Source organism: Phoxinus phoxinus, assembly GCF_949152265.1.
Source record: "Phoxinus phoxinus genome assembly, chromosome: 6".
Lineage (NCBI taxonomy): Eukaryota > Metazoa > Chordata > Actinopteri > Cypriniformes > Leuciscidae > Phoxinus > Phoxinus phoxinus.
This window is the reverse complement of record NC_136881.1, coordinates 26,184,205-26,210,800: the sequence shown is the minus strand read 5'-3', so window position 1 is coordinate 26,210,800 and position 26,596 is coordinate 26,184,205. Positions and strand designations below refer to the sequence as shown.

Genomic DNA, 26,596 nt, shown 5'->3' with positions numbered 1-26,596 from the left:
CTGTAAAATAAGTGCTACTTAAAATTATTTTTAATACTGTTACTTCTGAATGGCTGATAACAAAGAAATATAACAGTGCAGTTCTGGTAACTACCAGTAGAGGCTAGTAAAATTCCATAAAAAAAAATCACTTTTTGACATTTTAAATAAATAGATAAATAACCAAATAAATATATTTTTCTACACCCTTGTAGTGTTTTTGTAAAATCAAATTCTAAAAATCCATCCATGTTCTGTTCGATCTATCATCATTCTATTCTATTCAACAAGCTGTTTATTAGTTTTAAAACTCATAAGGGACATATGTTTGGGCTTCTGTCTTCAAAAAAAAAAAAAAAAAACACAAGTCTTTTCTCTACATACAAATCGGTGCTTTTATTCATGCCTTTTTCTAACATATACTGTATTTATATATAAATTCACAGTTAGATCCATATAAAACTGAAATGTTTACCATAACATCATTTACAGATACATCATTGTAGAAGAGGAAAAAAAATAAAAGGAATGCCCGTTTGACGTTCATTTACACACATGATTTTTAGTCAGTGGGTTCCCAGTAAAATACTATCAATTTTGGCATCACATATTTATGGACAGAAGGGTGCAAATCTCAGAATACAGAACAAATATATGACATACAATACAAACAAACAAAAATTAGATACCACGTGGTAAAGGCTATAAAATATACAGACATCTGCTACACTAGTTTTGTGCACAAATGATGCAAGGAAAGTTTAAAAAGGTGTGAGAGAATGTCTCTCTCATATAACGAGTCCTGAGAGGACAGAACACTACATTAATGGTACGACCGTCTTCTCACATTCAGTTTATATATATATATATATATATATATATATATATATATATATATATATATATATATAAACAAACAACAACAACAACTTCAGATTTCATAATAAAGTGATAACTGGAGCCCATGCAGAGTTTGAAGCTAAAATGTGAACTTGCAGTAAATGCATTGTTATAATGTCATTATGTTTGTTTGTCTAATGTGTTTATGCCATTATTGCCATGCCATTATTACCCTGCAAATTGTAAATTACATTTATTTTCTTCTTCAAAGTGACGTTTATTTGCAAAATGCAAAACCAAATCTCTCACAGAATGGACTTAGGCTACTCTGCAATGCTTTTTAGACAAAAATAAGTATTACAAAATGAATTCTAAATATGTTTGAGACTTTTGTGAAATGAAAAACTGCAATTGAGACTTCCATGAGTAGACCTGAAGGTTTGGAGAATCAAATAGCCTACATTTAACAGCACATGGCTTTTAATAGTTCATTAGTACAAGACTCCTTCATGAATAAACCTCACATAAAAGTGCAGAAGATAAACAATATGAGGGAAGGCAGATCTCATCTCCCTGTCCTTCACCTCATTATTGTTGTGCGGGGAATCATTCCAGACCTTCTGCATGCGACGCTGGCAGATAGAGACCCGCTCCGTCTGCTTACATTGTTCATCAAGTGTCTTTTTCACACTATGCATGTCTGTGGGACGTGTCTGCGGCGGTGGAGGGCGAGGTGGTCCGAGCGGGAGAAGCTGCGGTCACAGTCGCTGCATTTGAACGGTTTAACACCGGTGTGTTTGCGGTAATGCCGTGTCAGCTCGTCAGAGCGAGCGAACTTCCACGTGCAGTTATCCCACGTGCACTTGTATGGCTTTTCACCTGAAAGAGAAAATATGGAAATATCAATAAAACACCTGACTTTTTATGGAACGGGAATAGGACGTTTTTAAAAACACGACAGGCTCACCTGTGTGTGTACGTCTGTGGGCTTTAAGATGAGAGCTCTTGGTGTAAACCTTATTACAGCCCTCAAACTCACACCTGTGAATGCGTCTTCTCTTTGAGTCGGGCGACTCTGAAGGCCTGGGCCTCCGCAGACTCTCAATACTGAACGGCAACAGGGAACTGCAATGACAGCATACGATTTCAAACGTTATTAAAAGCAATTAAGGACAAAGACAATTTTGTTAAGCATGATAATGGTAGGCCTAGTCCATTTTAGTTTTTTTTTTAATGCAGTATGGCAGGCAGAAATTATACATTATTCATAAATAAATGACAATACTATACAATTATTATTGTAAGTAGGTAATATTAAGTGTATTTTCCCTGATTTCCCCAAGGCTTAATTCTAGTACCAGACTAAACTGCATATTTGAACAGTAGTCAACATTTGAAGTGGATCATAAAAGTTCACCAAAGTTGTCCTAAGACATGAATGGGTATTGTTCAAAATTCATGTACAACTTTGATGAAAGTTTTTGATCCACTTTAAATGTTGACTACTGTATTTGAACTGAAAGCATCTTGCACTGACATATCTTAAAATATGTCAGTGCCATTGTTTTGTCTTAAGATGCACAGCAGTAATGTTAAGAAAAAGCTAAAAAGATGTCCTCCTAAGTAAAGGCCTAATCCTGGCTTAATCTAAGCCCTGTCTTTGATACAATGCATTTACTGTGTATGTTTCTACATTGTACTTACAGTACATTGTAAAAAATGCCTTTATGTAATAACAGCTTTAATTCATTTCTGAAATAGCATTTATAATGACACTGTTGACCCTTAGGCCTTTACACCTTAAGTTGAGAGTTGTAATTCAGACCACACAACTTCCCGATGCTGTTTGCGAATGTTCGCTGGAACTGTAGTTTCGGGAAACACGACTCGTTGAACTATGCATACAACAACGGAACTTGCGAACATCTTTGGCTAACAATGCTTTTGGGAAACGCACCCCTGAAAAGTCTTTAACCATAAATGTAAGACTTTAAATGGCCACTTGAGGGAGCTATAAAGCAATCAATGGACGGCAAATGGACAACATCAGACATTTTCTAAATGTCTATTTAACGTCTGACCGGAAACTTCCTAGAGACCAATGCAGATGAGCAAACAATAAACAATACGTCTTACAGATGTGTGAACATCTCTGAGATGTACGTGTGCTATCAGGGTGGTTAACATGGAGAGATGTTTCATGTTTTCAATGTTAAATAATTTCTAGTTTCCCAGATTATTATGTTCAGTTTGGTGGTGCTAGTGGTTTAGAAATGACACACTATTATTATTATTATGTACATTATAATATTTTCTCAGTTAATGATTAAAGGAGAATATAATTTTTTTTTTTTTGATGAAAACCAAATGCTTTTACTGTGTTAATATATTTTGTGTCAGTGAAATCTACCTGTTCTTATCCCATCTTGAATTTGATTTAAATATATATATATTTCAGATAAATTCGATTTTTCATGGAAATATTTTCTGTGTGGCAGCAAAGGCATGTTCACCCCCCACAGAGCCACTTCCTGTTTCTTTTGGGCTACAGGAGTGCAGTGTGTGTGTGTGTGTGTGTGTGTGTGTGTGTGTGTGTGTGTGTGTGTGTAGGATGGGGGGCATTGGGGGGGTGCACCTGTAGCCTTTGGCACACTCCATCACTTCTGGGGCCCCAAAGAGGAAAAGAAAGAAAGAAAACATCCTAGATCTTTTCTCCTCCATTAAACAATATCTACATTTTTTTTAAACACTGTCACTATTTTCCACATTCCATCGTGTGGAATTTGTAGTCGTCCGAGGTCAGAGGAACTCCATCTAGAGTGTTTTACAGTAAGAATCAACGTTAGATTGTTGTCAATGAGAGAAGCATGGAGGGAAACAGCAGCTGCCATCAGACTAAACTCAGCACAGCCATTTATGTTCCGTCTTTTGTTTGTATGTTTCCCAGTGGAGAACACCAGAGGGGCTTTCCAGTGGTGGTGACGTGCAGGCCAGCATCGCTGTCTGGGGATCAGTTTATCAGATAAATAAAGGTAAGAATGAAGTCCATTCATTATTGACTAGCTGACCACGGGTCAAGGTATATATAAACCTGCATCGACTCCTGCACCTGTGTCCACAACACATTCAACCTGAAGCATGCACTCCCTCTGAGACTGAGATCACTTCCTGAAGCTCAACTGGTTAAACAAGGTCATGCGTTTGATTTCCAGGGAACGCAAGATGGCAAAATGTTTACCCTAAATACGCCATCTGACAAATATACTGTTAAAAGTGATCAGTTGACTTGTGGAACTGTCTGGTTCACCTAACTTATTTTTTTCATTTTAAGGCAACAGGTTTCCTCAGTAAGGTTAAGTTAAGTCAACTGATCACTTTTTACAGTGTACATAAACTTTAAATATTTAAACATAATTATAATAACAAAAATAATATCAGAATAATTAAGGAAAAAACATTAGTGGATTTATTTATGAATAGTTTTTCCCAATTGAACGCGTCTTAAAATATCTCCAGGGTGGTTTTGTCAGATTTAAAATTTTGCCAACAAACTGTTTAGAAACCACAATATACAAACACTACATGAATCACTGGATCAAATTCGTATTGATTGAAGAACCAACAGGTCAAATCAGCAACTCTCTCTCTCTATCTCTCTCTCTCACACATTCTCTTTCACAACAATATTCACTCCTGCTGCACCTTGCTATAAATCATCCTGGCACCTTTGTCCTTCCCAGACACATTTAGACAATTCTGCAAGCCTTTTTGCCTCTGTCCTTGCAGTCACAGGGAGAAGTTTCTTATAAATAAGCTATGTACAGTATAGCTCGCAAACAAATAAAGTATAGGTGCCGCATACAACTGTCTATTCAATTCTTCTTCAAAGTGCCCCAATTATGGTATTTTAAAGGTTCCTAATTTTGGTTGGGAGGTCTCCTACAATAGGTTTACATGCACCCAAGATAAAAAAAAAAAACACTTTAATTTTGATCATAATATACATTGCAGAATTTTCTCACAATGTCTGAAACTATTTGATAATGAATCCTTTTTGAGAGCCTACTCTGCTCTGATTGGTCAGATGGCCCAGTCTGTTGTGGTCATGGTGTACAATAACAAAGTAATACTTTGTTACTGTACTTAAGTACCGTTTTTGTATATTTGTACTTCCATTTGTACTACATGTTAAAGAGAAAATGTATACTTTTTTGTTACATTTGCAGCTGATCGGTCATAGCAATATCCAGTTCACAAATTAATCTTTGATCAGTTCGGTTCCTTTGAATTTGACGAACTGATTCGCAAAGAGGAGTGGAGGATTAGTTTAGCAAATCTTTTGGGAGACAATAACTCTATTTGTCATGCACTTTGATCTTTGAAACTCTGCAGACCTTTTAAAAAGATCACACACTAACAGGTCACTCACACTCATTTCATGGTAGATTTTTTTTTTAATAATATGAATAAATGTTTACTTTTAAAGTATATTAGTGCTGTCAAATCGATTAATCTCGATTAATAGCATCTAACATAAGCGTTTGTGTTTACATAATATATGTGTGTGTGTGTGTGTGTGTGTGTGTGTGTGTGTGTGTGTGTGTGTGTGTGTGTGTGTGTGTGTGTGTGTGTGTGTGTTTGTATAATGATAGGTAGGTTGTAGACTGGATTATAAATACTGCTGATTAATAAAAAAGGTGTCTTTACTCTTGGACAGCGCGGGCGATAGTCAGGGCAGTGGATCCTGTTTCATTCACACTCTCCAAGGTCACGTTGGGCAGGTCATCATCCTCGCTGTCACTCAAAGATCGCCGTGGTGACAGTCCATCTGCGATTCGGTGTGTGACTGGATAAAAACAGAAGTTTGGTGCAGTTGAATTTACAATATGCACATATTCCACAACTTACAATCAAAATACTGTAGTCCAAACAAACCCAGTGTTGGTTTTCTGTACTTGATTCAGAGTTTGTACATGGATTACTGTAGCATAATTGCTGAAATGCTGGTGTTTGATGAGAAAAACTGATTCAGGTATGTGGACACTGACTCTACAGTTTGATTCTATGGCCGTAGCACAATAGACCAATAGACACAATAAACCAAACTAAGATACTAATTTAATGGCACTTTGATTAATGTTCAAGTAAAAGCTTTGATAGACAGCAGAGAATTTCCTTAAAGGATGGACAGTGTTTTAAAAGAAACTTCACAGATTTGTTTTATAGAGACCAATAAAAGCACCATTAAAGTAGTACATATGAAGTTATCTATAAAATACCTTTGTGTGATAAACAGATCAAATTGTAATTTTAAAATATATATTTTTTTATTTTTTTATTGTAAGCTAAAACTACTACAAATATTTTTTTGTTAATTGATAAAGCTGAAATATGATATTTAAGTTTAAATTTAATTGACAGTGTAGATATTGTAAACTAAAACTATTAAAAATATTTTTTGTTAATTGAAATAAAGCTGAAATATAAATATTAGATTAAAAATTTAAACACAAATTATATTGCCTTGACAACTAACTTGACAACTGAAATAAAATAAGTTGAAATACTAAAATGACTAAAACTGAAAAATATATATACATTTATACTAATAGACTAATTTAGACTAATATAGCTATATTAAGACTAAAGCACATACACTTAATTGAAATCAAAATGAGAACTAAAAATATAATACAATTAATTAAAACTATTATTAATAGTATAAGAATGGTAAAATAACACTGATACATTTGATTATCCACTGATAATATCAATGTGGCGAGCAGGACCATAGACATTAGTATATGAGCAGGACGAGGTCGAGGGACGTGAGAGAGTATCTCTCACGGAGGAGCGGAGGTATAAAAGGAGGAGCGCCGACAGTGAAGATCGAGAGAGGAACAGGCCTGAGTTTATGTTGTGTTATGTTTCTGTTTTGTGTGGGCAGCAGTCGTCTGCAAAAGGGGCTGCTGGCTTATACTTTCATTTTGTATTTGTTTATTTGATTTATTAAAGTGTTGAATGTTCTCCGGTTCCCGCCTCCTTCTTTCCATAACATCTAACCTTGTTACACTCAACCTCTGCTGTGTAACCTGAGCAGTGTTTGATGTTTTGATGTTCAGTTATGAGAATCTCAAGAACATGATGTCCACTTTGTGAACAATGCATATTAGTAAATAATGACAACATTGTACTTTCTGATGGAACTCAACTGTTCAGCTCAACCGAATGACAGAAAATAGTTACCTCTATTCCTATAATAAGAGAGCTGGGCATGTTTGAATTGGTTTGTTTTGTTTTTGTTTGGTTGTAATAGCAATTCCAAAGGTCTCTGTTGTCTTCGTGTCATTCCATGTCCTGTCTTGTTGCCATGGATACTTCATGAGAGACTGCAGAGCATAAGGGCACGGACCCTCAAGATAGGGGGCTGGTCTCTGTTTGTGAATCGTCAATGTTTTTAATGAACTGAAATTGGATCATCAAAGTGTGAACTGCACAGGCCTAATTATGTGTCAACCTGCTTGTTTGCACACACACTGTGGGCTTCTGATGTAGATAAATGCCCTTCTCTGACTGGTCAGTCTACACACACACACACACACACACACACACACACACACACACACACACACACACACACACACACACACACACACACACACACACACACACACACACACACACACACACACACACACACACACACACACACACACACACACACACACACACACTAATACAGAGACTTATATGACATAGGACATCTCCAACCTCTATCTATGCCTCCCCTCCAGAGGAAAACAGGATGAAAAAAAAGAGAAGAAAGAATGAATGGAAATACTTCCTAGCCACAGAGCCCATTAAAACCAGCTTTGTTGCCCAGAGGCAAGCTTTCCTAGAAAAAAGGTTTGCGTGTGTGTGTGTGTGTGTGTTTGTGTGAGAGAGAGAGATAGCTGGGGGTATTTAAGTGACTTACCTTATAATTAATCAAACTGATATTAAATTTAGTGTAGGCTATATTTTGTTATTATTTTATTGTGTTTGTGTGTGTGTCTTCATTGTAGATGCTATTGTGTTTCCGCATACGCTTTGTCCCTAATAAACCCAAGTGCCCTTGTTCAGCTAAGCGAAGTTTTTGCCATAGCATCTACTTCCTGCGGGGATTTAGCGGCCGCCAGTTTTGAGGAATATAAAGAGTCGAGCACAATGGAGCTGCACTTATAAGAGCTGAGCCTGTCTAACACACAGCCGGGCTCTGGCTTCTGTCACTGACCCTGCCAGCAACACGGAAACTCGAAGAGAGGCTTTTAAACGCAGTGCTTTGCACCTACGGAGGAAGAGAGAGGAAAGTGGTGAAAGGAGGAGAATGAAAGACTTTGCAGAAGGATGGATTTCGTAACCTCACCCACCGCTTTTCTATGTCTGTCAAATACACGATGTCAAGAGGCGGCTCGCTTGCTGGTGTACCTGATGAGTTTGGGATAAATTACTTCAAATGCAGCTTATCGTCGCACAATAAAAAGAAAGCACAGGCTTTTGTATCGGGCTGTTATGTTTAAACACTAAAATATAATGGTTGAAGATGAAAAAAGTAGTGAAATTACAAGTGGAAGTCGGAAATTCGACGTCATTAATATTGACATTAACACAAAGGAAAAATGTGTTATGGGTTATTTCTGCAGATTTTGAGCTTTGGCTGCATGTTGTCTGTATTTAACAGAAAAAAACAAAACAAAACAAAATCACAGAAGTGTACAGTGAACGACCTATTCATAAAGAATGACAAGCACTATTTTAATAAAAAATTTCACCTTTCTTAAAACACCCACTGTGCTGTATTCTACTTTTCCTTTTGTTTGTTTCCAACCTAGATGTTTTGCTTTTAGACGATCTTTCAAAACATTATTTTGTACATGCGATTTACAGCAGAGATTGATCCGACTCAAAGTGTTGTTTTAGTATCAATGAGATACTGTTGTGGGTTTTATTCATATTTTGAATTGGTTATTATTTTTAAGTTTTCCTTTTTCCTTCTAAATTTGTTAAAGTTTTAGTAATGTTGTTGTGCTTTTTGTAATTTTTATGTCTATTTTTTATACATTTTTTTTTTAGCTTTTAGTTATAATTCAATTCATTACATTTATATAGCGCTTTTCTGGACACTCAAAGCGCTTTACATAGAAGGGGGGAATCTCCTCAACCACCACCAATGTGCAGCATCCACTTGGATGATGCGACGGCAGCCATATTGCGCCAGAACGCCCACCACACACCAGCTTACTGGTGGAGAGGAGACAGTGATGAAGCCAATTAGTATATGGGGATGATGAGGAGGCCATGATGGACAGAGGCCACTGGGCAAATTTGGCCAGGATGCCGGGGTTACACCCCTACTCTTTCGAAAGACATCCTGGGATTTTTAATGACCACAGAGAGTCAGGACCTCGGTTTAACGTCTCATCCGAAGGACGGATTTTAGTTATTTTAGTTATTTTTAGTTATTTTAGTACATCAAGTTAAACTAAATAAAAATGAGAAACACCTTTTTTATCATATGCTGGGTATTTGCCCAAAATAGGAGGTTCATGTCACAGATAGTTCAGTAAGTTTGACAGACAAATTGATGTATAACAACAGGGCTTATCAGTAATTTAATTAGTAATTAGTAATTAATTGGCTTGAGGCTGTCTACATGACTGCGACAAAGCAACAGTTGCAAATCCATTTGTTCTTCGTGTCTGATTTTGCCATGTTGTGTCACACCTTGTCGTATCCAATGTAGACAGCATCACTGATTATAATGGGATCTATGCAGGTAGATCTATCTATGCAATTAACTTTTTCAATCATGGGCCAATTTGGCTACTAAATTTTTAAGTTACCGGCCATTCAGAACTTCTACTAGCCAAAACAAAATAAAAAAAGAAGAAATAAACCAGATTAACTGCATCACAGCATATATCGAGCACAGCGTTAGTTCAGACAGGCACGTAGGCATAGGCTGCGGTCAGCTGTCAAATCACTCCAACCACTACCATTCTCTTATTAGACTGGGAATATATATATCCGTGGCATTACTGATCGGTCAGCATGCTCAAACTGCTCGCAACCCTCCCGCCCTCAACACTGTAAGTATCAAGCTTATTGTTTCAGATTACCAAGGCTTTCAAGTCCTAGCTGTCACAGACATCATAGCCGAGAGACACTCATCCTCATAGCCAAGCTTCAGTATAGACCTTATGTAGCCCCGCCCCTTTTCAGCGCTGCACTCATTGTCTTTTGTCGTCCGGTCTGTATTTTCACAGCTATCTTGTGTATTTATGAATGAACGACTCGTTTTAAAATCTTCCCGGTCAACTGACATTTGTTAAAGACATCTGCTTTAAACATTACAATCCTCATGATAACTTTAGGTTAACTTTACATTATGTGAATCCACTTCAAAAGCGAATTACTCCTGGACAGCAATGCCATAGAGATTTACAGAGCGACCGCAAAACCGGAAGTTCAAAGACAATATTCTAAAGATGGCTGCGCGCTCGTGTCTCTGGCGCATAAGGTCTATAGACTTCCAGGGATTTACTGCTACAGTACGTCTACATGTTAAAACAGTTTTAATTTAAAGACATTACTAAACTGTCTTAATCATCTGTATATCACTCAAGCCGATGGTTCTATGGGGGGGGGTTAATGCTAAAGCTCTGTATGTCATTAATTATGGAGCAAGAACCCCCATAAAGAACCATACCGCCAAGATAAATTGTGTTTAATAAACCCAAGTAACTCGCCAAAGTGGTCTCGTCTGAAATATATCTAATTTGGATTTCATACATTCATTTCTTATTCAAACAAAATCCTGTCATCCAGCCTTTCCTCCCTTCCTCTTTCATTTCATCCTCATCACCATAAATGTATTTTAGGTGGACAGATCAAGACGGGATGTTGGAAAATCAAATGTCTTTTCTGTTAACCAAATGCTTTTCTAATCTTCGCTATTGCTTCAATGCAAATAAGCGCGCCGTTATTTGTGGCGGTCATGTTCAAGTAAACCAGATATACGCGGATTATGCGCAATACGCTGTATTTAATATATCATGATGACACATGAGTATTTGCGCTAAATCTGCGCAGATTTGGATTACACGAACTTCCCCAGCAAAGTGAGTAAACAATATAATAAGTAACACGCCAAATTGGCTAGTGATTTGACAGCGTTACCCGCCACAGTTGATTTTTACCCACATTTGGCGGGTTGGCGGGCGTTAATTCCAAACCCTGGTTCTATGTGCTTTTGTCTTTTGGTGTAGACACGGTGTAAGGCATTCAAGCAGCGCTTAGAGGCTTATGTCTCACCTTTCCTGTGCATTCTGTTTTCCTCTAGCAGTGGCATCATGAGCCTGCTGTTGCACAGCGATCTCACCCCAGTGTAGATCAGCGGCATGGGCTGCATCACCACCGGCACCCGTCGTGGGTGGAGGTGGACCGGGCTGGAGCAAGGAGGCATCAGCTGGGGTATGTGCAAAAACGACTGCCCCCGGAGACTCCTGGATGGGGGAGATGCCACCACTGGCCCAGAGCAGGACGGAGACATCTTCAAACGAGGAACTGGGGTTATCACTGAAGTGGAGCAAGATGAAGGCATGGATAATGATGACGGCGATGAAGATGACAGAGACTTGCTGGAAGGAGGGGACCGTGGACAGAATCGTATTGATGATGAGGACGAGGACGAGGGAGACGAGGATAAAGATGACGGTGCTGAAAGTGACGGGGAGGTTCTGGCTCTGTTGGTGGACAGGTCCACTGGCTCTGTTTGCGCCTGGAAAGGGTCGGACAGGAACCGTCTGTCATCGGACTGTGTCCGAAATCTTCGGTTTAACACCAGCACGCCCATCTCTGTATAGTCATGGATCACAGGAGACTGAGAGGAAAGAGACAGAAGGAAATCAGTTAAATAGTAATTGCTTTTGAAACAGGAGCGTCCTAGGATTTTAGAAAATTGAGCTCATGTGTTTTAGAGGAATATTTAAGACTTTGCCATCATTTACTCATCCTGATGTCATTCCAAACATGTATGACACAACATAAATATATATTGTGTTCCAAAGAAGAAAGCCATTAGAGTTAGAGTGATTAAGTGAAGACAGAATTCACATTTTAAACATTTAAGCAGACGCTTTTATCCAAAGCGACTTACATATGAGGAGAGCAATAGAAACAATCAAACAGGGCAACAATATGCAAGTGTTGTGACCAGTCCCAGTAAGTCTAGCACAGTAAACATAGCAAGGATATAGGTATATAGAATAGTACGTGTTAGCATTAATGGGCCAAGTGTTGATGAAGAAGATGTGTCTTGAAAATGGCCGAAGACTCAGCAGCTTGAGTTAGGCAGTCAAGGTAAAGGTCCATGATGTGTATTCAGCAAGGAAACATTAAATAAATTATTACATTTATAATGTTGCAAAATATTTCTATTTAAAATAAACTCTGTTCTTTTGAACTCTCTATTATACTTAATGTACAACATTTTTAATGACTGGTAAGGGGAGATTCTGAGTGAAATAACCTCAGATACGCTAACTTTAGGGGGGGCTGATATGAAAGACAGGGGGCTAATGCTTCATAAACAGGGACTAGCAACACATACAGTATGTACTGAGAGTATTTACATTGAGCCCACTGCTCCGGGTGCTTGTTCACGGCGTGTTTGTGTTCAATACGCATTACTGTGTGTGTGCACTTGGATGGATGAAATGCAGAGCACACATTTTAAATATGGGACACCATACTTGGCTACACGTCACTTATTTGTTTATTATGAGAGGAAAACACATCACAAAAAAGAATTGAAGAAAAAGCTGTCTTACTGACTCAGTTGTTATCCCAAATTAACATCAGCAAATCGACAAAACATTCCAGTCAAACATCTCAGAAGCACTCACTCAGACTCAATGAAATCATGGACAGAAAGTGGTCTGCTGGCAGCATTATTTCTACCCCAAAAATTTCCCTTCTGTTTTTTACTGCGGTTGACTTGGAGGCTGTTCAGCCGAAATGGTTTTGAAACTTCATCTCTACCCCATTTCTCTCTCTCTCTCTCCCCCGACTCATGCTTCACCTTTCCCACCTTCCTATCCCTCCCCTCCTGCACGGCCCACATCCAACCCCTCGAATGGGGGGCTACCAGTCATTATGGCTAATTTTCCGAATCCGAATAGCTTCTGGTGAGGACGGCTTTAATAGTGGGGAGCAATGCATTTCCAAGAAAAGGGGCTTGGCGTTGATCCCACTTAAACAAGAAGCACGTTTCGGCATCTGCGCTGCCAGTTGATTTAACACACTTCAAAGTTGAGCTGCGTGGCCCACGCACATCCTGCACTCGGCCCGAACAACGGCACGACAATGACAACTGTTAAAACGGGTAAAACAGGGTGCAAAATGTTATGTGTGTGAGTTTAGCTGTGCATGAAAATGGAGAGAGAGCATAGGAGACGGGGAGTGGGGGAAACACGCGTATATGCTTATTTGGTCAGGCCTGAAAATCTGGCATGTATCCTGAAGACTCCAAGCATGAGACACCTTAATCTAAACCACTAGAGTAGACAAGCAATACACAGTGTGTTAAAGGCAAAAGCACAGTTACTTGGTCCAAGTAAGAAAAAACGTCCAGGTATTTCACTCCAAAACAAGTAGGCACATTTGCCCCCCATAATACCAAAATATGAATATCACCGCAATGCCTAAACGATTGTCGTTATCATGTTCTCATTATTGTAATGATATAAAAAATATTATATATATTGTATAACATTCATCCTAATTCATTTGTGAGACAATGGCCAAAACCAGTGAAATATCAACTGATTTGATAACTCGAGTTCTTGTCATATTTTATTACCATTTTCTAAACTATAGCGAATAAACTGTGATAATGTGAGAAATGTTGACGGTGTCTGAATACATTTTGGTTTGACTGTATTGCGTGTGGGTGTAAATAATTAGGTAAGTAATTGTCCTGAAATATCCCATCTCAATAAAAATGTACTTCCAAGTCATCAATGTAGCCTTACTTTATCTATTGAAGCCTTAATTTTTCTTACTTTGTCTATTAAAGCCTTAAAGGGATAGTTCACTTTAAAATAAAAATTCTGTCATCATATACTGTACTCACCCTCAAGTTGTTTCAAACCTGTATGATTTTCTTTCTTCTGCTGAACACAAAGGAAGATATTTTGAAGAATGTCGGTAACCAAACAGTTAACTGGTCCCATTGACTTCCATAGTATTTTTTTTCCTACTATGGAAGTCAATGGGACCAGTTAACCGTTTGGTTGCTGACATTCTTCAAAATATCTTCCTTTGTGTTCAGCAGAAGAAAGAAATTCATACAGGTTTGAAACAACTTGAAGGTGAGTATATGATGACAGAATTTTCATTTTAAACTATCCCGTTAATATATTTAGGACTAAGACATTGTCTTTAGAGGCTTTGTGACATTCACCCACCAGAATATGTATAACAGTTAGTTTCGGTTCTCAAATTTGATTGGCCAAGTGGTGTTTCGAGAATGCAGATATCCTACTGTATAACAGCACTGGTTTGCATCACTCTGTTCACAGTGATCCAAACTGTGTGATTATGATTTTAGAGAGTTGGAAGCCTCTGACTACACCTGTGTGGCATCGCTTTGACCTCTTACCCGTCTCTGTGACTCGGCAGGATCGATTTTAACTGGCAGGGCTGGCATCCCATCCAGCATCAACATCCTGATAGCACTGTTCCTGTGAGGCATAGCAGAAAAACAACGTTAGGCTTCAATAACATGAAGTGTTATATCACACCGTGTTGTTCTGCAAACAGTCAGCCATAGTGAGGAACAGAGAAATCAAATATGTTTGCTATAACTGTGATGACACATCTTCTCAACCTTAGATTAGTCTCAGATCATATATGAGCTGTGCTTGGTGACAGTCCAACAGATAAACTGTGAGGATAATAACAGTAAACATATGTGAGAGAGCAAGCCAAATGGTTTTAATAAGCATTCATATATCATTCTTAGAAGTGTTTACTACTACTTGAGGTATTTTAGTCATGTTTATTAGAATCGCTGTTTCATTTCACTGTATACATGCAGTATAGAGCTGAAAAGTTAATAACACTCTGACTCTACTGACTCTGATCAAGATATGAACAGATGCTTTGACTTCTAAAAAAATAGTTTTTTTTTTTTTTATCATTCAAACAGTTCTATTTACATCTCTGAGCAAAGCAGCTTAAAATCAATTGGCTCAAATGTGGCTATTTTTGATTATTTTAAAGTAACAGTAATTATAACATCTGGGTAGCCATTAGTTACTCAATAAGGAATGTTCTAATATATAACTTTGTACTGACATTGCCCATGTTGTCATAATCAGTTAAGGTGCCATTAAACATGGGTATAGTTTCAGCAAGGAAAGAAGCATTATACAGCAGTGTTTACAGCAGTCGTTATACATTTAGTGTGTTCATGATTTAATGTGGTGTGTGTGTGTGTGTTATTTGTGTGAACCTTGCACACACTTTGTAAATGAAAAAGTTAACTGTTCATGTACTAAATGTCAACACATAGCTTCCAATTTCCAGACAGCAGGAAATGAGAGGTGTGAAAAATTTATACTTGCACAAATGACTAGAATTTAAATGGACAAGCTGTTACTTTCACTACTAGAGAATCACCCTCTGCTAGCAAATACTAGCGCCCTGCTTCAGTAATGCCATTATAAATCTAACTGGAAGGCAATTGGCCAATTACATGATACTATTTTTCCCCGGATCTATTGATTAAAGTCTTCAATACAACTATTCAACGAGGGTGCTTGACTGCTTATTAATATTTGAAAATCAAAAAAGTCAAGTCATGTGGTGTGAAACCAACATGGAGAGAAAAAAAAGTATCAGTAATATCAAAGAGGACCCTTATGACAAGTCTCTTTATATAGTTGATCATTTTACTTTTTTATGACAAAACAAGGTAAGTTGTAAACGGAATGAGACTCTCAAAAAACGATGAGTTTAATAATGAATGATATTTGTTTAAAGGGCACCTAATATGTAAAATTCACTTTACATGGCGTTTGAACATAAATGTGTGTTGGCAGTGTGTGTATACTACACAACTACTACCCTATAATGATAAAAATACAACCAGTGCTTTTTTTAAATCCCCATAAATAAATAAGCACAGTCTCTGAACAACTCGTTCTAGATTCAGGGCAATGTGACGTACTTTTGCACAAGGCCCTCCCACAACTGTTGACTGACACTGCCGTATTAGCATAGACCCGCCCTGAGTGAGCTTTACACAGTCCACCATTGTTTCTATGCCAGAGCAGCTGTACACAAGAATGTCTTCTAAGGCTATGCCATTGAGGTGTTGGATGTTGTTGGATGTAAGAATGAACATAGCAATCTTCATTTACTCTCGTTGTTACTTGAGGATTGATCAGTACAACTGCTCTCGTGATCCAGCTTACAGTCTCCGAAGCTACATGCCTAACATCACTGATCACGGCAGAAATAAAAGTGAGCGCGCACTTTATAACAACTCATCGAGTCGTTTTAGAGATATACATTTTACCAGTTTATTAAGCACCCACTGAAAATGTGTCTAGCCTACCGGTGTATATTTGTTTACTGTATATTTGTTTACTGCATTGAGTGTTTTGTGTAATTTGCAGTGTATGTTCAAGATAATGAAAGGTAGAAAGAGAGAGTTAATGGATAAGACTTTAATGCGCAATTCTTATACTGTGTTTATTCAGTTCTTACAGTGATTCTCTGGAGTAAAACTATTTACTTATTATTACTTATTTTACATCTTGTGAAAAGGGGCATAATAGGTGCCCTTTAAAAAAAAATTTACCTTTGAAAAAATATTTTTACTCAATGGTTCATTCAGTTAAAATTTTTCATTAATTTATAAAAACAGAGTGTTTTAAGAACTTGGCACATCGTGAACACTTCATTTTTTTTATTTACCTTTATCACATTTGAGAAAATTCTTAAAATAATTTGGATCCTCCTGGTTATTATTCCAATTTTATGATTTTTATTTTTTTATTACTAAAACTAACACTGAAGGATAGGCAGCAATGGCTCACAAACGTGCATGAAGTGCATTTGAAAGTGTTGCATAAGTCTGAATGCTCCCTTGGTTATTGGAGGTCAAGGTGTTAGTCCTGTCTCATAACTCTGCAACACTGATAAATTAAGGAGGAGAATAATATCTGGAAATCACCTGATTTCTTCCTGTTACTGCAGTGCTTGCAGATTCATTAGAGAGACTGGAAACTGCTGACTGTTTTGGCTTCTGTTGACCTGGTTAGTTTAGACCTGCCTCTCTCTCTCTCTCTGTGTGTGTGTGTGTGTTTGTGTGCCTGCGCGCGCGCGCCGTAATCCTTGGCAGACAGGAAACGGGTGGGGTCCGAAAGGCTGTGCCCACTTAAAATCCCTACTTCCAAATGCTGTGTATATCCATGTGTGCCTGGGTTTTCAAGACAGGGAACACCCAAACCCACATTAATGGCACCAATCTGAAGACACTTCACTTCCCCATGAGTGAATCTCGACTTTAAAGCATTGGTGCACACCACATCCAGGTGCTGTTTGACAGCACCCCACGTCATATGTGTGCATGTACAGTAACTCCTCAAACAACAGCTTTAAGGCTTCTACGAGTTCTCGGGTAAAGCCATTAGAAGTGTTTGATTGTTTGGGCCTGGTTGGACATTGTGGTATTTTATATTTACTTTACACTGTTCTGAGACTTGGTCTGAATTATAAGGTAATTTGTAAAGGATGTCATTACACAAAGCTTAGTGAGCTCCCTACCTAGACAGCTTTTATGGGATTAGACAGAAGGTGCACTCTCGACACAAAGGCTTTTTCAAAAGGTAGACAGCAACTGAACAACCAGTTGAACACCCGCTTGGCCAGGATGGGAGGCCAACTTGACCAGCTTAAACCAGTACTTCATTCAGTACAGAAAAGTCGTTTTATCTAATGACAAATCATTCTTGGGTGTTATTAAAGTATAAAGTCATTAGCTTAGCAACATGCTAACCTCAAAATTGAAAACGAGATCTAACAAAGGAAATCATCCTTGGTACATTTCACTCAGAAAGAAAGCAGTGACTCAACATTTTTTGTCGGGAAGTTGGCAAGTATCATCAGAATGTGACCTTGGGTCGGATCTGCTTCCTGCCCACTGCCATGCTACTGATAACCAGGCTCAAATCTCACCAACAACGTCTCCTGTACAAACATCTTCCTCATCTCCACTCTTCCCTTTTCTCCTTCCTCCCCTGGAAAGATAACAGACACAACTGGGTCTCTTTACTCACAAAACTTTGAGATACTGCTCCAAGATCAGACCTCTCCTTTTTAAAATGGATCTTATTAACTATGTGCTGAAAAATTGAGCACACTGCTCTGGATCCGTCCCCAAGATGCAGACTTCTTCTGGATTCTCCTGCTTTGCGTAATTGTCTTTTGCCAAAAAGCCCTGAGTGACTTCAGACTTTCCATTTCAACAGAGCTCATTTTTCTTGGCAGGACAACTTCTGTCGGATAGAGCCAGGACATTGTCAAACCTCCAAGAGAGAAAAAGTGAGGGAGAGAAGAAGAGTGTGTGAGTGTGTGAGGAACTGCTCTGAAGAGGTGTGCTATTACACTATTTGAATCAACTGTGAATGCACAGCAACGTTTAAAAAAAAAAAAAGAAGATTGGCCAGACCCTTGAAGTAAAACAATGCCAGGAACAGATGTGGCCACTAATATAAACATTCCAGTCTTCTGTACCGACTCCTCTTGTTCAACAGATCTCTGAACAATTTCATCTGAACTTGCGATGCCACTAAATATGCTCATAAATAATATTCTCTCATTCTTGGTTCCTGTTAGACTATTCTCGTTTTGTTCCTATCCATGTCTCGTTATTGAGGAGATCTATTCTATCAGAGATTGAACTGTGGTAAATGTGGTCCCCAAGTGGGAAATTTCTCTCACAGACAGACAGATTGACAGACAGATAGACAGACAGACAGATAGATAGATAGATGATAGATAGATAGATAGATAGATAGATAGATAGATAGATAGATAGATAGATAGATATAAATATAAATGTCTTTATGAGTGAGTTACTGAATCATTCACTCAACCAATTTGTTAAAAACCACTACTGTGTTGCTCACGATCTCTCAAATTCTGCTGTCTAAAATATTGTGTTTAAAATATACGTTCGATATTAACTTTTAAATAATAATGTAACTGTTGTATGCAAGGGATAATGCACAGCTACCATGGATAATGACTGGATTTACATCACCCCGTTTATTACACAGCCACTTGCCACATACGTAAATAATTCAACACAAAATAGTGATTTGAGTTAAAAAGTTATTAGCAAGCTTTAAGCAAAGACAAACAAACAAGTTTAAATAAGACAAACATATAATTAAAGGATAATGTACTGTCCTCACACACGGCTTCTCATCAAGCAAATAATTATTGACATGTTGATTTGACCTGAAATTGTTTCAAAATCAAACTTGTTCATTATATTTAAAAGAGTATTACGCTAAGGATCTTTCAAAACAAATGATCTGACAACGAGACGAAAACTACAACAATATTACTGTAAAATTAATAATGACAACCTATGAGGTTATTTTCAGAGAGCATGTCCACAATGTGATAGAAGAGACAATCAAGTAGCACTGCTTTCAGTTGCGCAGATGAGCGTTCTGAAATGTGGCCGTTTATCATAAAATATCAGACCGCTGAATCGACCAATCAGAATCAAGTCGTCCAGAGAGCTGTGTAATAAAATAGGCCATTGCATTCTCGCGACTGCGCTATTGTTCTAGCCTGGCAAGCCAGACTTACATCAAGATGTTTAGTCTGGCAACTCTCCATAGACGCGGCTTAATCCGAGGGGTGGGATAAACGGTTGTCTCTCAAAATCCCTCTGCACGCAACAGGATAGGGCTACAACCAACCAGAGCAACGAAGAAGGTGACGTAGTCAGAGCGGCAAAGATCCGGTCCAGCAAAACTCCGAACACTTCTTCCTTTTTTAAGAATGACTTAAGTGCCGTTCTTTGCTCTTTTCTTAAAGAAAAACTTAACTCCCACCTACTCTATACACGACGTGATTGGCCTGACCCAATTTAGGTTTTTGCAGCTAGAAGGTCTATGGAGAGTTGCTAGACTGCCCTGGCTGCAAAATACATTTTGCTGCCGCTAGGGTGCGTCTAGATTTCTAGGCTACTATTGTTCAAAATATCAGCAAGATTACATGTTTTTTAAACTATATTTTTATATGGTTTTACTTCTGATCTATCAAGCTAGAACAGGTATGTTGCGGACAGTCCAAAAAAATATAGCACTACTAGAGTTGTCAATTTGTTAAAAAAATATTTTAACAATTCTTAAAAGAAAAATCAAAGGTGGCCCAAAAACTTTGATAAAACACTACACTAAATGATAGTTGGAGAATTAATTGAGTCAGTGTCAGTGATCGTTCAGGGACTTTTGATCAAACTGACTGACCTCTTGGCGGCCCATTTCACGCACCTAGGTGATCAGTAGTTGTAAAGAGATTTTGGCATTATGGCTACAATAATAAACATTCTAGAGTTGATGTTGATATATGAAATCCTTGAACGCTCTTCATGGATGAAATGGCCTTCTCTCTCAGCCTCACAATCGATGCTTTGTGTGAAGATTCATCTGCTCCTCGCAGTCTTTAAAGTAAATAAACACTACAGGACGTCTCCTGCAGATTCCTCAAATTTAGTTTAAAAAATCCGGCTTCTGCATATTCCACTTGCCTTCAGAGAGAACTAGGAGTGAACACGCTCACTTACACATCTGCTATTGATTTGAGGGGAGCCTGGAACCCCTCCGTTTAAATCTGTCAGTGTTAGGAGCGCATAGGTTAGTATTTACTGACCTCATGTGGGACCTACTTGCCTCTTGCCATACAGGTGACAGCGTCTGTCTGTGAATGGAAAGTCTGTCAAATGTCGATCAGGCCATCTATCAGGTATATGGAAAATGAATATAATCCAACCATGTGTCCTTTCTGTCTAACAGAAGACTAAGTCGATGAAAGTACCAGTGCGCTCTGAAGATTGAAAGTGTCAAAAACTGGTTTTCCTGTTTCGCAAACAACTCGACTAAACCTCAAGATGCAGTCTACTTTTTTTTGTCTGTAATATCTTCCTCTATCTGCAGATTCTGCACAGTGTGTTGTAAGAAGTTATTGCAGGTTCGAGATCAGCTTTACAATGGTGACGATCAATACCTAAGCAAGCCTGCTCCCAGATCAGGCCAAAAAAGATGACAAATGGCCTCTCGGTCACAGCTTGGACTGGTTTGCTGTGCTCTCTTCCATGAAGACAGCGGGCCAGAAACATCTGAAGCCCTCTCTCTGGTGTTCCGCTGGACAGGGTGAGACAGATGTGTGTAATTTGACTTGAACTATTGAACCGCATGCCGTCAAACTGTTTATTATCAGAGGTCTGGCACACACCAGGTTGCGCAATATCTGAAGGCCATGTTATTAGGCAATATTGTGCAATGTGTGGCGTCAACCGTGAAGAGTTTAAGAAAAATGTGCTCCTTGAAAATTAGAGCTTGAATAATAGGGGCAACCAACAAATGATTGTAGCATCCCCTAATGCAGGTCAGTTGACTCAAACTAATCATAGAGTGACTGTGTGGACTTGCTTCCTGTTTTTTATTAAGAGGCAGCCTCTGAGAGGCACATTTTTGGATTGTATCTGATCTAAATCGTAATTAATGAGCACAGCTCTAGTTAAGCTAGAGTTAATTGTGCTCAGCTGAGCAATCCATTTTGCACTTTGTACGACGTTACATCTTGCTGTCTTCACACCTCTGATTGCTCTCAAATTGGTGAAGTATATACAGAAGGAAATTACATTTTCAACTGTTTTGGACTGGACTGCTGTGCTTGCATGACTAGAACTGGCCGGGCGGTATAGCTAAAAATATACATCTAGATAGTTTCATGTTTTAGATTTATTTATATATATATTGATATTTATTAAATTGCTCTGAAATTGCGTATTACTTTATTGTAACCAATTAGATATAAAATCAATGCAGGAAACTAAATACAGTAAAAAGGTACTTTAAAATAATCAAGACATTTTCTCCATTGTTTTTTACTAAATTAACACACAAAAGAATGCTGTTTAATATATAAAATAAAATTAATAAACAACAAAGCATATATGAATACTTACATGCCACTTATTCATTATTATTTTTTAAATTTTAGTTTAATTTTACCTTTATTTATTGTATTGTTCCATATAAGACCACAGAAAAGCAACAGAAAGGTAAAGGGTGATATATATGGTATAGGTGTTATATAAGGGTGTTATTTATATATATATATATATATATATATATATATATATATAACACACACACACACACACACACACACACACACACACACACACACACATATTATATATATATATATATATATATATATATATATATATATATATACATACATACACTGTAACTGTTGACCAATTTAATAACGAATACATTAAATGATTACCAGTAATGCAAAAGTACTGAACCAACCAATTAAACTCTATTTAAATTGCGAGACAAGGAGAGGTCACAAAATGAACATAAAGTAAATTTCATAGCCAAAATTAAAATCACAATTCACAATATTGGTTAGTTCTACATCACCAGAAAAGAATTGCAAATACATCGTGAATATCCAACATGTCACCCTGCAGTCCAAACAACCACCCACTGAGGTGTTTGAAAGTCTTGCCTGTTTCACAGCTGGAAGTGATCTGCCCGCATTCCCAGTAGGCTGTGCGGACTCAGGGGGCAGCGATAGCCCTTCCCAGCTGTCCTCGGCATTGTGGGAAAGCCTGAGCCTCTTCTAGAGCAGTGCCAGAAAAGATTCGGCCCCTAAAGCGCAGCGTGAGTGCCAGTAACCAAGCATGCTAACTAGCGTGACTGCTAACCACCCAGAGACCGAACCTCATACAAAGAGTAAACTCACAGAAAAGAAGCGAAGAGAGAAAGGAAGCAGAAGGAAAGGAGGACAGGAAAGGATGTGATCGCTAGAGATTACGCAGCCCTTACAAAACAGATAATGACCACAAAGCACTCGTTTTTCTTTCTCAAAAGGCATGAGTTTTTACCCCTTGAACAATATTAGCCCTCTTCCCTGAGTGTTATGATGCCTCTGCTCGTAATGAGCAAGGCAGCTGTGTTTGTTTTCCAGCAGTGCATGCTCACACAGGGCTGGGTAAGAATTGTTTTTCCTTCTCTGCCCTCGGTGAGGCTTTAAACCTCACAGCTGCAACTAAAGAAAAAAGTGGAGAAAGTGAACAAGAACCAACAACTGCAGGTGAAAACCAAAGAAGAGACTGATAGGAGAGAGAGAGAGAGCAAGACGTAAAGAGGTTGAGAAAAAGTACAGCTTTTTGCTCTTCTGAAATAATTTGCCCTGACAGCAGCTGTGGAGCTGAAGACAACTGTCTGGCTTTGACAGATCTCTAACCAGGAACAGATCACACATGAAACTCTCTCCCTCTTCCTCTTGCGCTTTGGAGGTCAGGTCCCTCCAGGAGTGGTTGTGGGGGTCAGAGGTCAAAGTTCAGTCAAAGTGTTCACAGGAAGTGTATCCGCTACAGGCTCTGGTTTGGAGCCCTTTCGCAGAGCTCCGTTTAATGGGCCAGGCGGTCACTGGGGAGATCTGCTGTTTCCCGTACTGTACAGGAACCACCCTGCCACTTCACTCTTTGTAGGCTGGTGACTCACAAAGGAGATTTAGTTCCTCTGATTTGTGTTCTATGTGCACATATGTGTAGGTGCACGTCTGTGTGAAAGTGTCTGGGGTTTTATGTCAAAAGCTGCAGTTCACTGAAAATCAGTTTGAAAGTGAAAGCTTCAGTACTCCAATTTAAATGTCCATTAACTGTTGTAGGTCCCAATGAATATATGCTTGCTGACTAGGGACGATAATCTAAAAGTAGCTAATCAAAAGTAACAATACTTAGTCTTGCTGTGTTATTGGTATCACAGAGCACCAAGTTTGGTACCCGAGTGTTGTCTCTGCGAAGAACGTTCACATTTTGCAGCTGCTCCAATTAAGTGTGAATGAACAAATGTACTTCTTAGCTAAAAAGCTTGTCTCATTTGGCTTGAGTTATTAATGTAACACAGTCAGTGAGTGTAAAACAATAAGACAAAAAAAGGGGATATGTGTCAAAATATCAGATTTGTGCATTAGGTCTGGCACTGTATTTTATTGTATATTATTACACTATCCAAAATAAAGGAGAAGAAAAAAGCTGTAACAGAGGTGAAAGGTACTATACCATTTAAGAAATATTATGTACCTTTATTGTATATTCCACGCACTCTTTAGAGGTAAATAATAAGGTAAATATGGTACCAAGATGTACAACAATATTGACAAGAATGATAACAATATTTACTGCTCTTAATTAATTTCATTATTCTTTATTACTATTTACATAGTAAATTAATAAAAAATTATACTTCAAAACCTCAACTATGTTTATATTACATCTATTAATTAATTAATTTATTTATTTATTTCAGTATTTTAATCAAAGGTCAGTTCAGTTTACTTTTTTGTTCTTTATTAATTACATAATAAATAAATAATAAATAAATGTTTTTTTGTTTTTTTTTCAAAATTGAAACCAAAATAATATCAAGAATATTTTTTTTCTTTAGTCATGACAACCCTAATCCTAATAACACCATAACTGAATAAACATGTATTTACAATCCACAATACTTTTAGATACGGACGACCTAAAATACGGTTTTAAGTACAGTATTTTCTAAAAACTTCCTATCCATCCATTTTTCAAACTGCATGTCCTGCAGGGCCATAAGGATGCTGGAGCCTATCCCAGCGTCTCGGATCGTTGGCAGAGAAACATCCTGTATGGATGGCGAGTCCATTACAGCGATTCTACAAACTTACAACACAAAAACGCTTTCCACACCTGATTCACACCCCCTCAAACTATTGATTCAAATGTTTGCACGAAGCCCACACATTCACCCTTTAGCTCCCCCTCACGCCCACTTTGTGTTCCTAAAGACCACATCTACAACAACAACAACCACCCAGAGGTGAACCTGCCAGAACTACCGCTGACTCACCGGGTCATTCAAGCGCCACAGTGAGAGGAAACTTTGCTTATTTTATTGATGTTTCAGGTGAAAAAATGCTTCCAAAAACACAAGACCTAGTGACCCCCGAACTTCCTCCCCATGCAACTGCAGCACAAAGCTCATCCGGTGTAGACGCGACAGACACCAGACAGCAATAGACACTCTGGAGGAACTCTCAGGTGCGGTTTCAGTTCTGTGGTGCAGACGATGCTGTATATTTATAGCTACTTAAATTGCATTTAACTCGAATTGTGCTCTGGTTTTCTTGAATGATGTCTAATTATTATTCAGAGCTTTGAAGGTCTGATTGACTTGGCTAGGGAAACCATGTCACATACTTGAGAGGGAAACCACTGGCAGATGGAGAGACACAAAATCATCCATGCCAAATCAGACCAACAGATGCAACCGCTCTAGTTCTTTACTGGTCTACAACAAAGCTATACTGTTCTTCTGTGCAGTTCTTATATTTACACCATATACTGCATCATGTAATGTTAATTTGTCAGTATTTTAAGTAGTAGGAGAGAGAGAGAGAGAGAGAGAGAGAGAGAGAGAGAGAGAGAGAGAGAGAGAGAGAGAGAGAGAGAGAGAGAGATATTGTTTATAGTGTTCTACCATTTTTTCTTTTATTATTATTATTATTATTATTATTTTCTGTACTTAATGTAATGTTAATCATTTTCTATGTTGTATTGATGCTTTGGCAATACAAAATGTATTTTTGTCATGACAATAAATGTTTCTGAATTGAATTGAATTGAATTATTATTATGCAGAGAACTACATGACATGAAACATATAGGAAGAGAGAACCAAAACTCAAAACCAAACTCAAGACAGCAAAACTATAAACACATTGTATCAAATTATCAATAATGCACTTAAATAATATTAAGAATTAGGCTATATATTTACTAAGAATTCTGCCCAGGCTATTCATTTCATAGTCAGGAGTCACATATTAAACAATTACACATGCCAACAGCACTAAAAGTGAAAAAGAACCCCCAAATAAAACATCTGCCACATTAATAATAACTCTTATGCTATTAAATTGAGAAGTATACTGACGAATAGACAGTTATGTTAACATTGAAAGTCTAAATGTTTTTTTGGTTTTTTTAAAGTTTATTCAAAAATAAAGGTATTAATGAGCTCTTACTTACAGTGACGATTGTAACTGTCAGTTAAATGACAGCTGACAGGTCTACAGTCTAACAAACTAACAGACTAAGAAGTGGTAAACTGAAAGGAAAAACATCGGACAGTACTGACCTTGTTTATTAACCTCAGTAATTGAGAGCGAGAACCACTATCCTTAGAGCGTCCTTTTGTCTCCCCCTTTTCTGTCTTGTCTTCCTCTGTCGCACTTTCTGATGTGACTCTCTCTCTCTCTCTCTCTCTCTCTCTCTCTCTCTCTCTCTCTCTCTCTCTCTCTCTCTTCCCTCCTCCGCCGTGTGTTTCTCAGGAGGAAATGAATGGATGGCTCACACGGTGCT

General features: G+C 38.1%; 1 protein-coding gene across 2 annotated transcripts; it reads right to left on the bottom strand.

Moving 5' to 3' along the window:
• Positions 1-362: 362 nt before the first annotated feature.
• klf12a (Kruppel like factor 12a) lies at positions 363-26,596 on the bottom strand. 2 transcript variants are annotated; one of them, XM_079616943.1, is made up of 6 exons: positions 26,373-26,596; positions 14,522-14,603; positions 11,173-11,740; positions 5,527-5,665; positions 1,787-1,944; positions 363-1,698 (listed from the first exon to the last, which is right to left on the bottom strand). In XM_079616943.1, the coding sequence occupies exons 2-6, from the start codon at positions 14,585-14,587 to the stop codon at positions 1,505-1,507; spliced, it is 1,125 nt and encodes a 374-aa protein (XP_079473069.1). In that variant the 5' UTR covers positions 14,588-14,603; positions 26,373-26,596; the 3' UTR covers positions 363-1,504. The 2 variants fall into 2 exon arrangements, with proteins under 2 accessions (XP_079473069.1, XP_079473070.1); XM_079616944.1 differs by lacking the exon at positions 26,373-26,596 and adding an exon at positions 22,699-22,903.